Source organism: Nannobrachium achirus (assembly GCF_963921795.1).
Source record: "Nannobrachium achirus genome assembly, chromosome: 17".
Classification (NCBI taxonomy): Eukaryota; Metazoa; Chordata; class Actinopteri; order Myctophiformes; family Myctophidae; genus Nannobrachium; species Nannobrachium achirus.
The window spans coordinates 54,860,330-54,876,724 of record NC_137824.1 but is presented as its reverse complement, the minus strand read 5'-3'; the positions used below and the strand labels follow the sequence as shown (position 1 = coordinate 54,876,724).

Here is a 16,395-nt window from a genome sequence, read left to right as displayed (position 1 = left end):
GAGGCGTCGTGAATAGAGCATGTAGATCGGCAATTTCTGCCTCTAATATTTGACAATTTGGCCAATGTTTCATTTGTCATTTTAGAGGTATTTAAAAAGTCCTTAAATTCTTACTTTAGAAATGCAGATACCCTCTATACACTTAAACTTTAAGTTGGTTTGTTTACTGTTGAGAGTGAAAACAATGTATAATATAATAATTCTACCTTTGTTTAATTGTTTTTAATTGTTTTTATTAGTCTTAGTGTTTTTCATTCTTAATAAAGTTGTTTATTTTGTTTTGTTTTTTTGCCCCATGTAAAGCGTCTTTGGGTACTTAGAAAAGCGCTATATAAATTTGAGATATTATTAATGTTCCACATTTAGCTAATCATCATGGGGACAACCCAAAATAATTTGGGGACCCCCCTGGGGGTCCCGACCCACAGGTTGAGAACCACTGCCCTAAAACACCCATGCGGACTCTCCCTCCTGGCTCCCAAACTGTGGAACAAACGTCCCAATGCAGTTAGAACTGCAGACTGCAGAAAACTTCTAGCCTGATTTCAGACTCAGTCTGACATTGATCCCTGTCTGAACGATTTACAGGGGAGGGACTTTGACTTCCCCTAAAACCAATCAGTAGAGATCAGCGGATCCGCCTACTTGTGGCTTCATCCGTGCGAACAACATTGCTAGCCATTAGCACACACGATGGCAAAAAACATCGCGTGCGTGTGTCTGTGTGCGAGCGATCGCGCATGCGTGTGTGTGTGTCTGTGCGAGTGACTGCTTCCACACAGAACCGCGATCTGAAACATGTAATCAACAGCTTGGTGAAATCAGCGTGTGTGACTGTGTGTATGTATGTGTGTGTGTGTGTGTGCTGCCTGGAGTGAGTGTGTATGTGTGCGCTCTTCCTGAAATGTAATCGTTTCAACTGCTGCGCGGATTGGATATTCGTTAGACCCACCCCCACACCCCCTGCGCTCATTGGAGGAGCCGCCATTCTAGACGGGATAAACTGCACTTTCATATTACAACACCAGACCAGAGATACAGACATTTTTATGTTACAGCATAGAACCGGAGTCAATGGAGAATAGAGGCTCCGTGAAGCAAGCGGCCGAGTTGCATGATAGGATATGTGTTTTTGCTCACCAGCCGCTACCGCAGGTTCTGTTTACCTGGTAACCATGGTAACCAGGCTAGAGAACTTCAACCTCAAACCCTTCGCTCTCCTGCACAATGAGAGAGTGTGCGTGCGTGCATGCGTGTGTGTGTTTTATGTGTGCTCGTGTGCACCTATGTGTCCTTACATGACAATCTCTTTGCGTGTGACCTGCCCCTGCATGTACTTGGTCCATTCCTCCCAGTCCTCGTAGGTTTTGGACTGGTCCACTATCTTCTGGAACATGGTCCTCTTCCTGCATGAACACAAGGAATATTTTAAGAAGGAATGGAAACACGTGACCACCGGGCATGTGCCATGTCTGGCTATGAAGCTCACCATGGGTGCCAGAACTCGCACCGGAAGTGCGATAAAATACATGTCAGTGAAGCCACCGCAGTTTTCCCAATGACCCTGAGCGCAACAGTGGGGGCCGATGGGCAATAGCCTTCCCATACTCCCCCGCCCCCACCGTTGCGCTCAGGGTCGTTGGGAAAACCACGGTCGCGTCAGTGAATGGAGTCGGCTTGATCAGCTCATGAACAAACCTGGAACAAAAACTATTTATGAAAGACTGGGACCTTTGTCATATAATCTGTTCAGGAATATAAAAGAAGACATATCAAAGGTATTTTTACAATCACTTGCTTTTCGATGTGCATGTACATAATGAAATAATAATAATAACAGTAAATAATATCGTTTCTGTCTCTGAAGTATCGCGAGATTTGGTTCCCAGACAGGAAACGGTGGATAGTCTCGCGATACTTGGCACGTTTAGAAACATACTTTTTGCTCTTTAGATACTGCTATAAAATGACACAGTGCACACATTGAAAATCCACACAGCACAAAAAAATGTGTGACATGCTTCTTTTATTTTCTTGAGCTGAGTATGTTATAAAGGTCTCGCTTTTTCATAAATAATGTTTGTTCATGAACTTCATGAGCTGCTGGGAGGCTGCTCCACAGTCTGCCACCGAACTTCCGGCTGCAGTTTGGCACCCATGGTGCGACGAATCTGCCGGTTGGAACTGCGAGATAGCGAAAGGGGCGTGGATGTCTTTACCTCTTATTTACCTTGCATGAACACAGGAGACAACAAGTTGTGTCTGTCTGTCAGTCATTACCTGTGACCCAGCTCTCTGTCTGTCAGTCATTACCTGTGACCCAGCTCTCTGTTGGGCAAGAGACTGGGTGTCTGTCTGTCAGTCATTACCTGTGACCCAGCTCTCTGTCTGTCAGTCATTACCTGTGACCCAGCTCTCTGTTGGGCAAGAGACTGGGTGTCTGTCTGTCAGTCATTACCTGTGACCCAGCTCTCTGTCTGTCAGTCATTACCTGTGACCCAGCTCTCTGTTGGGCAAGAGACTGGGTGAAGCTGAAACTGAAACCCCCGCTGTATTAACTCATTCACTGAGAATATTTAACCAAAATAGCCCTCACTGCCAGCTATCTATAGTTTTTCCTTACTGTTTCAAGTAGTCACAGAATATTGCTCTATTTTTTTATCGATCCCCTGATCGTTCACAGACACGCTTTCTGTGCTTCTGTGAAAAAAAAGAAAGAAATCGACTTGTTTGAGCCAGTCCATAGTTATGGTCGTGCAGTGTTTTGACAGCCGATGTTCGCGTTATCCTCCCTTGGGATGGGTCTGTTATCACCCCTGTCATGCCTTGGCCAAGGCTCAGTAGTCGGACTCCCAGCTCCCATGAGCTGGAAGCTCCGTTAACGCCAACGCACATTCACAGGAATAATGTACTGGTCGCTCCCTGAGTGAGAATCGAACCCGGGCCGTCGGATTACCAGTCCCCGATCAGGCAGATGGTGGACTTTTTTGCTTGGTTTTACACATAACTCGGTAACGAGTTATGTGTAAAACCTAACCCTAGCCCTAAACCAAACCCTAACCTTAACCTCAGTAAAACTATATAAACCTAATTCTAAAAAAGAATATCGGTGCGGCGCCTCCATCTCAGTAGCGTCCTCGGTAACTAAGAACGCATGGCTTCCCAACCCTGTAGTCTTGAATCCCAGGCTGACTTCTTTTTTTCCCCTCATGTTTTGGCATTGCAGTGACAAGACCAAGGCTGATATCGGGTCTTCCCAGCTACTGGGAGCTGGTAGTCAGACTCCTGAGCCTTGGCTAAGGCATGACAGTATTGATAACAGTCCCATCCCAAGGATATGATAACGCATGTATCAGGTGGTTTTGACTAGCACAGAGCGAGAACTAGGAACGGAGAAAATGTCTGGGGAAAAAAAAACAGGAATGGAGGAATGGAAATAATCTTGTCAAATCTCCCCTGCTTTCCCTTCCCTCTCTATTATACAGTATGTCTCTGTCTTTGTTTACCCAACACAATAATAATAATATCTTGAATTTATATAGGGGAAACTTTATTGGGGGGAAATAAACACTAAGAATGGGGAGTAAAACCAATACAAACAATACAATAAGTTAGCTGGGTTAAGTAATATTGAAGAGGTGGGTTTTGAGAGCGGTTTTGAAGGTTTGGAGGGTGGGGGCATCTCTGGGGGTTTTGGGGAGTGCATTCCACAGGGTTGGGGCAGAAATAGCGAAAGATCTGTCACCCCTCAGGTAACGGTGTCTTGGGGACCTCAAGGAGGTTTGTGTCACCAGACCTGAGGGAGCGGGAGGGGACATGAGGAGATCGAAGAGGTAGGGGAGAGCAAACAGGCCTTATAGTGTCTTGGTGTCATACTGACTTGAAGTAGAGAGCCAGGTCAGTAGCGATGATAGCTATGTCCATCAGACGAAGAACAAACTCATGTTGCTGTTTGGTCAGATTGCAGAAGATGTTCAGATTCTGAAACACGAAGGCATGAAGGCTTATTACATGAAAAAATTCCAAAGTCATTAGACAAATCTGCCATTGCAAAGAAGTGCCCTTGTCTGGCCCTGCTCAGTTATTCTAATATTTCACGGCTCACAAGTCGTGAAGAACCAACCAGGGCCCCGGTATGCAAATTTATGGGCGGGCTTTAGGTCAGGTTCTTTCCCCCGCCTATGGGATGGCAACTTTCTTGGAACCTTGGTTCGTTCTTGTGAACCGGCCGCGAACCAACTTTTACAGTTCGGAACCAACTTGGTTCTCGGTGGAAAAGCTCAGCTCTGGTTCATCCCATAGGCGGGAGAAAGAACCTGAACCGGTTCTTTGCTGGTGGAAAAGGCCCCTAAGAGAGACTGATGAGGGATGACATCTGGTCCATTCTAGCTGCACAGTTACTGTATATAGGCTACCCCAGGGTTCCCCAATTAGTTTTCCCCCAGGGCCAAATTATGTCTAGGGAGCTGAGGGCCACAACATTGCAGGGGGCGACGGTGGCGTTCCCGACTTCCCGCTACTCCAGTGACAATTCAGTTATCGTCGTTGTCGGGTGAAAATCTTGTATGTCCAAAACCGGTCGTTTTGCATTCATCATTTTAAAAATGATTTAAACTAGTGAAAACAGCCGATCTGCTGTTTTCACTACTTTTGTGCGACGGCCTTGTTTGATGAAGCAGAGCTTTACTTTGCGAAAGAATGTATACACATTTTGAGATACGGGTTTTCCAGCCGACAATGACGATATACTAGCTGCTCTTATACCACCATTATTACTGGGGTTGGTGGGGGCCAGACAGTAGCCCCTTTGTGGCCCGCGGGCCGCCTATTGGGGAACCCTGGGCTACCCTAATATATTAAATAGCGTTGTTTACCTTCACAGTTAAATCCCCGGCTCCCCAAGGTTAGTGTCAAAGTGTCCTTGAGCAAGACAACTCAACCTAACTGCTCCCGATGGGCAAATTGGTAAATGGCGTGTGTGTGTGTGTGTGAAAATGGGTGAATGTAATGCACATTGTAAAACACTAATGATATACTGGTGAATGTGGTGATATACTGTACGTATAACAATTTAAACCTGGAGAAGACAATGGCATGGGAATATAGAGTCACCCACATAATTTAAAAAACAGACAAACTAACAAAAGACGACGAAACGACAGGGGCACATTTAGGGGACGGACCAACGAAACGGACCTTCCTGATTTTCTTTTCTTTTCGCTTTTTCTTCTTATTGACAATATATAATGGAGGGGAATTTCAAGCAAGCGCAGTGTCGATACAATTCCACGAGGTAGTTTTAAAATAAACTGCCGAAACCTTCTCCGGAATAGAGCTTTTGGAAATTCTAGAAAGTCTATGACCCCTTGGAAACCTGTGTGTGAGCTTGTGCGTGTGTGTGAGAGAGAGACAGCGAGAGAGATATGTAGGGCTGTCACAATTATTACATAATCGTCTAATCGCAATTATTTGAGGTAATCGCAATTATTTTGCATAATCGTCATAATCGTTTCCATGTTGAGAAATGTTAACTCATTTGTAGCCGATCACGAGTATACTCGCGAAAAATACTCGAGTATTTAGAGTGCCGATCCCGCGTATACTCGCGAAATATACTGTATATACAGTAAAGCTGGCAAGGGCTACGTACCGTCCGTTGGAAAGTGCTGGCACGGGTGGACTCGCCGATTCATCATCATCGCGCATCCACGTGCACACAATAGTGATCCCTTAACATGGAAGCCAACGGTCTTTCTCATCTTTGATGTCCATTTTCTCCAAAAAACACTTTTGATGCCAAGGATGGCATTGGATTCTCGCAAAAATAGTACAAGCTGAAAGGCATCGATCCGCCATTACTGTTACCGCATGGGACGACATCACTTCTGGGTAAATTTCTAAATGTTGTCAAGTAGGAATTGTGAGCGCGATCTACTTTCGGCCTTCAAAATAAGAGACTGGCCGCGGACGGAGCAAGCGAACGGCAGCATGGACATTTTAACCCGTTCATGTCTGGAGCACTAATAGTTTTAAACACTTTCAGAAAGTAGTGGAAATAGCAGCTCTACAAGCTCACAACAGGCTATTTCCACTATCAATGTTCTTTTTTAAGTATAAAGTTGTCAAATATATCAGTCATTCTATTTAAATAATTAGGTTATGTGTCATAATTGCCATGTGCAACTTCAAAGCCTAAAAGCCAAACAGAATGTAATGTAATTGTCAACGACAAATACACAATTAAATCGTTAATCGCAATTATCTGAGTGACAATTAATCGTCATAATCGTGATAGCCCTATGTATATGTACTGCATACACGTAGGTGCATACAGTATGTGGGCCTGTGTGTGCACATGTGTTCATATGCATTCACTCACATCTTGTCTCAGCAGAGTCTTGCCAGTGTCCAGATGGTGTCGCTCCAAGATGGAGGTGCCGTGAAGCTTTGCCAGAGGATTAGCAGACCTGCACGCACATGCACACACACACGCACACACGCACACGCACACGCACACGCGCACACACACAGCGGGAGACGACAGAGTGATGAATGGCATATTTCGACCCCAGGTGTGTTTGGCTTGCTCGTGTCCCGGGCTAATGAGGGGACGTGCGGTGGGAGGAGATGAGCCGTACAAACCTACAGTCAATAACCACTCACTGCTTCTGCTTCCATCCTCTGATTCATTGATGTTGGCGTGGGGGGACACTAGTAGTGACTGGCCCATACTTCTACTGATGGACGTGTGTGTGTGTGTGTGTGTGTGTGTGTGTGTGTGTGTGTGTGTGTGTGTGTGTGTGTGTGTGTGTGTGTGTGTGTGTGTGTGTGTGTGTGTGTGTGTGTGTGTGTGTGTGTGTGTGTGTGTGTGTGTGTGTGTGTGTGTGTGTGTGGTGTCATGGCGTTTCCCAAGGAACCTAAGCACAACGGTGGGAGCCAGTGGTGGGCAAGGAGGTAGGGAGTAGTGCATTAACGACTTGTGATTTTTGCAAGTCGACTCGGTAAAAAGTTGAGTTGAAGTCGACTTTATCGTTTGATGACGGCATCACATCAAACATGATTTTGGGGGGTCCCCAGATGATTAACTTAATGTGAAACATTGTTTTCTCACTCAGCTGTAAACAAACCAACATCAAGTTTAAGTGTATAGAGTGTATCTGCACATTTCTAAAGTGCCAATTTAAGGACTTTTTAATACCTCTAAAATGACAAATTAAACATTGTCCAAATTGTCAAATATATAGAGGCAGAAATTGTGAAAATAGCCGATCTACATGCTCACAACGCCTCGCAACGCAAGGCGTTGTGAGCATGTAGATCTGCTATTTTCACAATAGAAAGTGTATATATATATATATATATATATATTTTTTTTTTTTTTTTTCAACTTCGACTTTCGACTTTCTCAGGTGGGAGTCGACTTGTGTAATGAAGTCGACTGAGTCGACTTGTCGACTTTTTCGCTAATGCCCTAGTAGGGAGCGGTTCGCTTCACTTGGACTGCGCGGAGGGGCCGAAATTCGGGGGGGACGAAGATTTACTATTCTGTCCATAACGGCACATTACTCGGTAGCGGCTCTGAGCCGGCTCATGCGACCGTCGCAACGCTCAACACGGCGGTGTCTCACGTGGCAGTCATGGTCGCCTGTGACGGCGAGCCTCCGTCGTCATCACAGAAAACAACTGCTCCTTTCCCTTACAGCCCCCCGCGCCCCCACCGCCGCGCTTAGGGTCATTGGGAAAAACATGGACGCGTTTGTGTGCATGTGTGCGTGTGTGAGAGTATACGCACACACACACATGCATATCATAAACTTGATTGTTGGTGAATGCTTTGCTGTCGGGCAGAAAGTTTGTACCTCCATATTTCAACGTTTTCTTTTTTCCCGTAAATGAATGCCCTACTTCATCATACAAGAGTGTCACACAAAAATGAACCATAGCGTTAGTTCATGCAGGGCACAGAAGTCGCATTGCATACGCTCATGTAATCAGCTGTCCTGACGTCACAACTTTTGGAGTGACGCCACCCGGAACTCTGGTTGGTTGGGGAAATGCAAGGTTGACTCCCACTCCCTGTGCCAGGTTAGCCCATGCTTTTCTTTTAGAGACGAACCCCAATGAAAATAAAAGCCTGGGTACCGAGGCTAATTGACCCTTTGTCAAGTCCCGCCCATGGTTGTGCCTCCCCTCGCACCTATTGGTTGCCGTTTCTTCAAGGTTCAAGGTTCGGCTAGCGATTCCTTTTGCCCTGGACCGTTCTCGTCTTTGACAGTTTGTTCATGTGCACACTAAAAACTCATGGGTCATTTCTTGACCCAAATCATGGGTCATTTGTGTTAGGTCAAATTTTGGGGTCATTTCTCAGAGCCACAACCCTTCCTTGAGTTATTGGGATATTATTTTGACCCAATTCCAGGGTTGTTCGAGGTAGGTAATATTTATCTGGGGGTGACCCGTTTTGGGGGTTAGTGGTAACACATATACTTGGGTCAGTGGTCTAGCTTTGGGCCAATCAGGGGACAGGCACCATAAACCTGTTTGCAAAGCATGCTGGGAAAAGCATTTGTCTGGGTTTCCAGAGACATTTTCTAAGCTTTTGGGAGCTAAACATGCTAAATATGTCATATCCATGTGTCTGTCTCTGCAAGCTGACTGTCATATGTCTGAATTTGATTTGTCAGTATTTGAGTCTAAACCATAGCCGTAAGTGCTTGGCTGCTAGCTTAGGGTTGAGCTCCCTCCACCAGCTTGTCTGAATGAGAAGAACTCATGGTAATTTTGGGATTCTCTTGTTTATTTTCTCTAAACTATTCTGATTGTTGTATTATCAACATTATTGCATATATATATATAATTATGCACTTTTATGTTGATATTACTAAACTTTGAACAGATCGTCTGTGAAGAAACCCTGAAACATTTCTGATATTATGTTAATGTCAGATAATATTGGCATTGTCATTCTCCAGACCTACATAATAGTAGGTTGTATTCATTTAGCCCACTCAACCCAAAACTTGCGTTATATTGACTACAATCTTGGGTCATTTTAAACAAATAATTTGGTTATTTATTTGACCCAATTTATGGGTCAACATTCATAACCAAATTTCTTGCGTTAAAATAACCAAACTGGGCATCGGTCCCTATTTGACCCGTGAGTTGGATCAAAAATGACCCAAGTTGAGTTGTTTTTGACCCAGCAGTTTTTAGAGTGTGCCTGATTGTTTGTGGAAAGAAGCTTTTTTTGCAGTCTGTTGCTAGTAGCTTTGAGACTGCGTAGTCGTTTTCCTTGCGGCAACATCTTGAACAGATGTTCAAGATGTGGTCTTTGATGATTCCCTGGGCTTTTTTGACACAGCGTTCGTTGTACAAGGCTTGGATTGGGGGAAGATCGCATCCGCTGATGCGTTCGGCTCTCTTGGTTGGACAAAAATCCTTTCTCTCCATCCACTACCATTGAAATAACAGGGGGGGACTGCCTCATGGTTCGAACTCCCCTTGGTCCGAATACCGTCGGCAGGTTACTCACCAGCTTTAGCAGGTTAGCTACTCACCAGCTTTAGCAGGTTAGCTACTCACCAGCGTCAGCAGGTTAGCTACTCACCAGCGTCAGCAGGTTAGCTACTCACCAGCGTCAGCAGGTTAGCTACTCACCAGCGTCAGCAGGTTAGCTACTCACCAGCGTGGGCAGGTTAGCTACTCACCAGCGTCGCTACTCACCAGCGTCGGCAGGTTAGCTACTCACCAGCGTCGGCAGGTTAGCTACTCACCAGCGTCGGCAGTTTAGCTACTCACCAGCGTCGGCAGGTTAGCTACTCACCAGCGTCGGCAGTTTAGCTACTCACCAGCGTCGGCAGTTTAGCTACTCACCAGCGTCGGCAGGTTAGCTACTCACCAGGGTCGGCAGGTTAGCTACTCACCAGCGTCGGCAGGTTAGCTACTCACCAGCGTTAGCTACTCACCAGCGTCGGCAGGTTAGCTACTCACCAGCGTCGGCAGGTTAGCTACTCACCAGCGTCGGCAGGTTAGCTACTCACCAGGGTCGGCAGGTTAGCTACTCACCAGCGTCGGCAGGTTAGCTACTCACCAGCGTCGGCAGGTTAGCTACTCACCAGCGTCGGCAGGTTAGCTACTCACCAGCGTCGGCAGGTTAGCTACTCACCAGCGTCGGCAGGTTAGCTACTCACCAGTGTCGGCAGGTTAGCTACTCACCAGCGTCGGCAGGTTAGCTACTCACCAGTGTCGGCAGGTTAGCTACTCACCAGTGTCGGCAGGTTAGCTACTCACCAGCATTAGTTTTACTGAGGTTAGGGTTAAGGTTAGGTTTAGGTGGTCGGACCAAAAGGAGTTTGAACCAAGGACATGTTGCCATAACAGGTTTTTCAGTTGCTTTGTGTTGATATTCAGTGTATTCAATTCTTATTTTAAACTTGGTCTCAGTAAAAAGCAACATCTCAGGTGCGGTATAGTGACTGAGCATATCATGTTTTCTTTTGTCCAAATTCAACATAAACTTTAGCAAATTCAACATAAACAACCGTAAAGCAGAACCAGGGCAGAAAGAGCCTGCTGGTTGGTCAGTCAGGGACCAATCAGAAGGCTGACAAAGGGTCAATTGCTTTCAATCAGCCACGCTTTTCCTACGCTTTCCTACGACTCTCCCCATTACTAACCCTCTCCCTAACCCTAACCGCACGCTTAGCCACGAGAGAATGCAACAAACTTGTAAAATGTATTTCAAGTCAAGTGTTATTGTGCCCCTCTTCCCTCTTACTTCATCTGGTAGAGGTTGTTGGTTCCTCTGTGATCAATGTCGTGACACAATCCAGCAGTGACCATGGCAAATCTCTCCAGGTCTGAAAAGTACCGCTTCAGATCACCTGTCTGCATATGCGCGCGCACACACACACACACACACACACACACACACACACACACACACACACACACACACACACACACACACACACACACACACACACACACACACACACACAGAGTAAATATGCATAGCCTACGTGAGTGGACAGGAGTATATATTTACACATACAATAGATACGCAAAGACAGGAGTGCACATGCATAATCTAAAAAACACACACAGACACAGATCAAGAATGCCCCATTAAATTACGGCAAATGAGGCATGAAAACAGAGCTGGATATGTGTGTGTGTGCACGCCGCATACACACACACACACACACACACACACACACACACACACACACACACACACACACACACACACACACACACACACACACACACACACACAACAAACTTTCTGTGCTTTGTGCAAGGATTTAGGCCAGATGTAGGCTAAGCTTTGCTGGACGTGAATAGGGCTGTCACAATTATGACATAATCGTCTAATCGCAATTATTTGAAATAATCGTGATTATTTTTCATAATCGTCATAATCGTTTCCATGTTGAAAAATTTTCATATATTTTTTTTAAAGTAAAAAAAAATGGAAATAGCAGATCTACAAGCTCACAACGCGTTGCGATGCGACACGTTGCGAGCTTGTAGATCGGCTATTTCCACTATCAGTATAAAGTTGTCAAATATGTTCTTCATTTCTTTGTATATTTAGGTTCAGGTTTATGTGTCATATTTACCATGTGCAACTTCAAAGCCTAAAAGCCAAACAGAAATGTAATTGTCAACAACAAAAACACAATTAAATCGTTAATCGCAATTATTTCAGTGACAATTAATCGTCATGTAAAATGTCATAATCGTGACAGCCCTAGACGTGAAGCTTGGCCAACATGACCCTGTTTTCACCTCCTCAGAGACGAGCAAGGAAAAAGAATTTAGTTTTTGACAGATGAACAGATTATCTATCAACAATACCCATAAACTGTATCCATCTACCTCTGTATTGTATGTATGTATGTATGTACAGTATGTATCTATGTACATATCTATACCCATCCATACATCCATCTCACCATTAGTAGAGTGAACATGGTTTGTCCCACATTGAATCCATGTCTCCAGTTATGGTAGGTGATCGCCCTGTAGCCTTTATTGAGGGAGTAACAGAACCGCACCAATTTCTGGAGAATCAGAAAACACACACACACACACACACACACACACACACACACACACACACACACACACACACACACACACACACACACACACACACACACACACACACACACACACCTTTCATGGTGAACGTGAATTTTACATCCATGTACTGTAACAAAAATAACGGACATCCCAAGTCTCTCGGATGTTGTGGGAGTCTCCCGGAAATTAGCGTATGCTCCCGGACACCCATGAGTGGCAGTAAAGCTCCCGTAAATGCCGACCACTCCCGTAAATGCCGGCCATATGCCCGAGAATAGCGGGATCCGGTCTAGAGGCACACATGGGACACACACAGTCTGACACAGACCGCCGCTGCAACCCGCGATGCAAGTTCCTTTTTCTCATTCGTCGTTGAACTGTCAATGTGGCAAATGAATGATTGTCATTCGCTGTGGGAGATGTGGGCATCTAAAAGTGACCAACCACTGGTCTCAGATGCAGAGGTTGAGAGAGAAAACAGTGCTTTAAGTGCGAAGGCTGGGGTATAATCAGCTGATTACCGGCAGGTTTTGTGCGTGATGACGGATCGTCTTGCTGAATGTGAATAATACTTTTTTTTCGCGGTACCTTTTGTTGCCTGGTTGCACACTAAACTTGTGTGTGCAGTGTCAAGCTGAGGGCAAACTCAAAAAGTGAGAGCAAAGCCTCTATCGTAGTCCAAGGTGAAGAGCTATCACCTCACCGCGGTGTAGTTTTCTTGCTATCACCTATAAATGTAACAAAGCCTAAGTGATAGCTAGAAAAAAACAATGATGCGAAAACAATGATGCGTGTGCGCGGGAAGGGGTGTACGCTCGCCCACCCCGGACGGAGCTCCAAGAAATGAAAATCCCCAGGTCGGGGTCTATACCCAAAACACATACAGCACCACCAACTAAATGTTTAACTGCTCTAGCTAACTCCTTAGCTACTTGTAGTTAGCCATAAAGCTAACGAGCTAATCTGAACACACCAACCTCCCTGGGAATGCGGAATTGATCCACCACGTTGAGCTCATAGTACATCTGGACGCCACACAACACCAGTTCCCTCTCAGTGTAATGAGCGTCAAAGAAGTGAAACTCATAAATCTCATTCTCCTTAGAATCGGGAACTAACTCCGCCTGTAAACACAGAGACATAAGAGAATGAGAGACAGACAGGCAGACAGACAGACAAGTAGAGAAGACCAAGACAGAGAGACAGAAAGACAGACAGACGGACAGATCAATTTGTTTGTTCAGCGATGGACACCATCGTGTGGACAACTATCCAAACTAGATCTGATTTCCAGACCATTTAGGAATGTTTAAAGACATTTTCCTTTAATGTATACGTATATCAGGGTGTGCGCACAACCATATTTTTTAAAGAGAAAACAATAATAAAAAATAAGCGAATATTCGACTTTGGTGAACGTCGAATAGTGACTTTGATATTCGAATATTCGAATATTTGGTGAATGCCCTGACCTGCTCAAAAGGATGTAGGACGGCGTGCACCCACGTGACACGACCGATACAACAGCAACTCACCCAGGTGTCTTTTTTTTAAAGGATGAGCGGTGGTGTAGTTTACTTTTCTGATAGAAAATAAAAACATACAGTTCTTCTGACCCATGCAGAGAAAGCACTTGCTGTTGCATCATCAGCTCACAAACACACATTTGAGTTGTTTTGTCTTACCAGAATGTCTTCAAGCTCGGCCTCGTTACACTCCGCAGGCTCCTTCCCATATCTCTCCCTGGTGTCCTGTGTACACACACGCACGCACGCACGCACGCACGCACACACACACACACACACACACGCGCGCGCGCACACACGCACACACGCACACACGTGTGACCTTGGATGTAATAGCTCAGTATCAATCAACTCACTCATGTTCTGAGACCAAATCAGTTTATTCCCCCTCTCTCTGCCTCTGTCTAGTGTCCCATATCTCTCCCTAGGCCTGTCTTTCTCAGCTCCCATCCCTCCTTCCTCTTCCTCTCTCTCGCAGTGGCGTCAGTTCAGTAAAAGCTAAGGTATGGCAACATGACTGGTGTCTTGCACGCGCGTCATGTTGCCATACCTTAGCAACAGGCATGATACATTTATTTTAAGAAGTACATTTAATGTATGGTTTCTTGGGCTGGATATGGCAGCATGGAACAGTTGTTCAAGGGCAGCTTAACTTGGCATGTTAGTGAACGTGCCACAATTAACAATAATGCATTGCACCTGTGCAGCTGACCTGCGGAACCTGGGAATATACCATTCTGTCAAGATGGGGAGAATACAATTGTGGAGAATATAATTATAATACCTTGTTAAAGTGACCATTTTGTGCCAGGGTATGGCAGCTGCATACCCCTGCCATACCCAATTGACGCCCCTGCTCTCTCTCTCTCTCTCTCTCTCTCTCTCTCTCTCTCTCTCTCTCTCTCTCTCTCTCTCTCTCTCTCTCTCTCTCCCCCTCTCCATCTATCCTTTTCATTTGACAGATCACCTCATATAAACCGTGACAGCTTGTTTCAGTTTATGAATGATGCTCACCTCCTGTTTATTTCACACCCAAACTAGTGACTGGGATCAACCTGCTGGTGGCGAGGTTAGAGGCCCCATAAACTGCAGAGGTTTGTTGTCTTGAAACCCCCAAACGACCTGGCATTTTTGTACTTCCGGAAGTTCCGGTTACCTCATCTCAAAGCCTATGAGTTGTTTCGTGGCTAAATGAGACTACAGAGATTGTTGAGGACATTAAATACCATCATGCCGAACGCAGGGTATTAGTGGTGTTAACGTTAAGGCCATGCATCCGTGCTGTAGCGGGTTTATGGCCGATTGCATCCATTATGGACGGGTACACATTAAAGTGTATTACAGTACATGTACATAGTAGCCTACAGTAATTTTTTTCAGATTTCTTTTCTATGAAAAGCCAAAGGTGTAAGCTATCAAATAGTTTTGGAATGTTGTTTCTAGATGCTACAGAGGCTGACAGTTGGTAATTTTCAAATCGGACTCAGGTCTTTAAGGCTATTTTCAAATCAGACTCAGGCCTAAATGGGTTGGCTACAGAAATCACTAGAAAAGAAAATTTCGAAGAAATTTTAAGTGTGCCTGCAGCTCGCTAAGTGTGTGCAACCTTGTATGTGTTAACATTAGCATCTTTGTTAGCATTAGCATTTGTTAGCATTAGCATGTGTTAGCATTAGCAATATGGTTTCTTGTTTTTAAGAAATAGGCTCCTCCCACAAGTTCCGCAAGGCGATTACGTTGTCCCGTCGCTCCCGAGATCGTTTGTGTTTCGTTTTGAGAGGGTCGTTCCCCCTGAAAAACACGTTTTGGCATGACACGGTTACGTTTTGCGCGTTTGTGGTGCCCCCTATGGGTCGAAGTGGAAATGCTTTTGGGTATATGTTCAGTATAGCGCCTCCCACTTGTGGTTAAAATTTGGTGTTGACTGGATGTTTCGTTTGTGATTTATGGCTACTTCTTACAAAACGGGCTCCTCCCGCTAACTTTGGAACCCTGTTACGGAAGTTTAGTTTAGTTTAGTTTAGTTTAGTTTAGTTTAGTTTAGTTTATTTCGATCCTCATCAAAAGTTTCACAAAAACATAAAACATTACAGCAATTTCTAGCTGATCGAAAAGGCATAGGCCGAAGCTCAGAGAACGGTATGGACTATCAAAATATCGTTTAAATATGTTTATCGCATGAGTCCATAGATCGTGTGTATCGATTTTTGTGACATTTGGAGAAAATATGTAGGAAAAGGAGCAAAAAGTGTGTTTTGAAGAAAATTCAAAATGGCGGAAAATCTATCCTGACGCAAATGGGCGTGGCCTATATGAGGAGATGCGTCATGACCCAAGGAATCCAGGGAAAAAGGAATTTTAATTTTCCGACCCACGGTTCAAGAGTTACAGGCCGAAAGGTAAAGTGGACTGTTATAGCGCCACCATGAGGCCAACTGACGAAATTATTTTTTATTTAATCCTTGATATCATTATAAATCTCCTCTCCAAGTTTTGAAACTGTAGCCCCTATGGTTTGCGAGAAAAAAAAATATTGAATGTGAGTTTTTGCGATTCCCATTATAAGTCAATGGGTAAAATTAATTCACTAATAAATTAATATCAATTAAACGATACAACTTTTCTCTTAGAAAAGTAATAGCACACCATTCCCGGCCGAGCCGCACGTTTTGATGTATATATTGCGGCGGTGGCGTAAATCGTGCGGCACTTATTACATGCCGAAATTTTGTGAAGTGATTATTATTATTATACTAGAAAAGAAAATTTCCAAGAA

At 44.7% G+C, this 16,395-nt stretch overlaps 1 protein-coding gene across 1 annotated transcript in view; it reads right to left on the bottom strand.

Moving 5' to 3' along the window:
• The window catches only part of pde6a (phosphodiesterase 6A, cGMP-specific, rod, alpha), a gene marked incomplete at both ends in the record, with an annotated part of 59,523 nt that overhangs the window by 11,657 nt on the left and 31,471 nt on the right, over positions 1 to 16,395 (bottom strand). Inside the window, 7 exons of the mRNA XM_080746814.1 lie at positions 1,299 to 1,406; positions 3,881 to 3,981; positions 6,380 to 6,467; positions 10,781 to 10,890; positions 11,964 to 12,071; positions 13,071 to 13,217; positions 13,779 to 13,844. Of these exons, the coding sequence (XP_080602940.1) occupies positions 1,299 to 1,406; positions 3,881 to 3,981; positions 6,380 to 6,467; positions 10,781 to 10,890; positions 11,964 to 12,071; positions 13,071 to 13,217; positions 13,779 to 13,844 (728 nt within the window). The remainder of the gene's footprint in view (positions 1 to 1,298; positions 1,407 to 3,880; positions 3,982 to 6,379; positions 6,468 to 10,780; positions 10,891 to 11,963; positions 12,072 to 13,070; positions 13,218 to 13,778; positions 13,845 to 16,395) is intronic.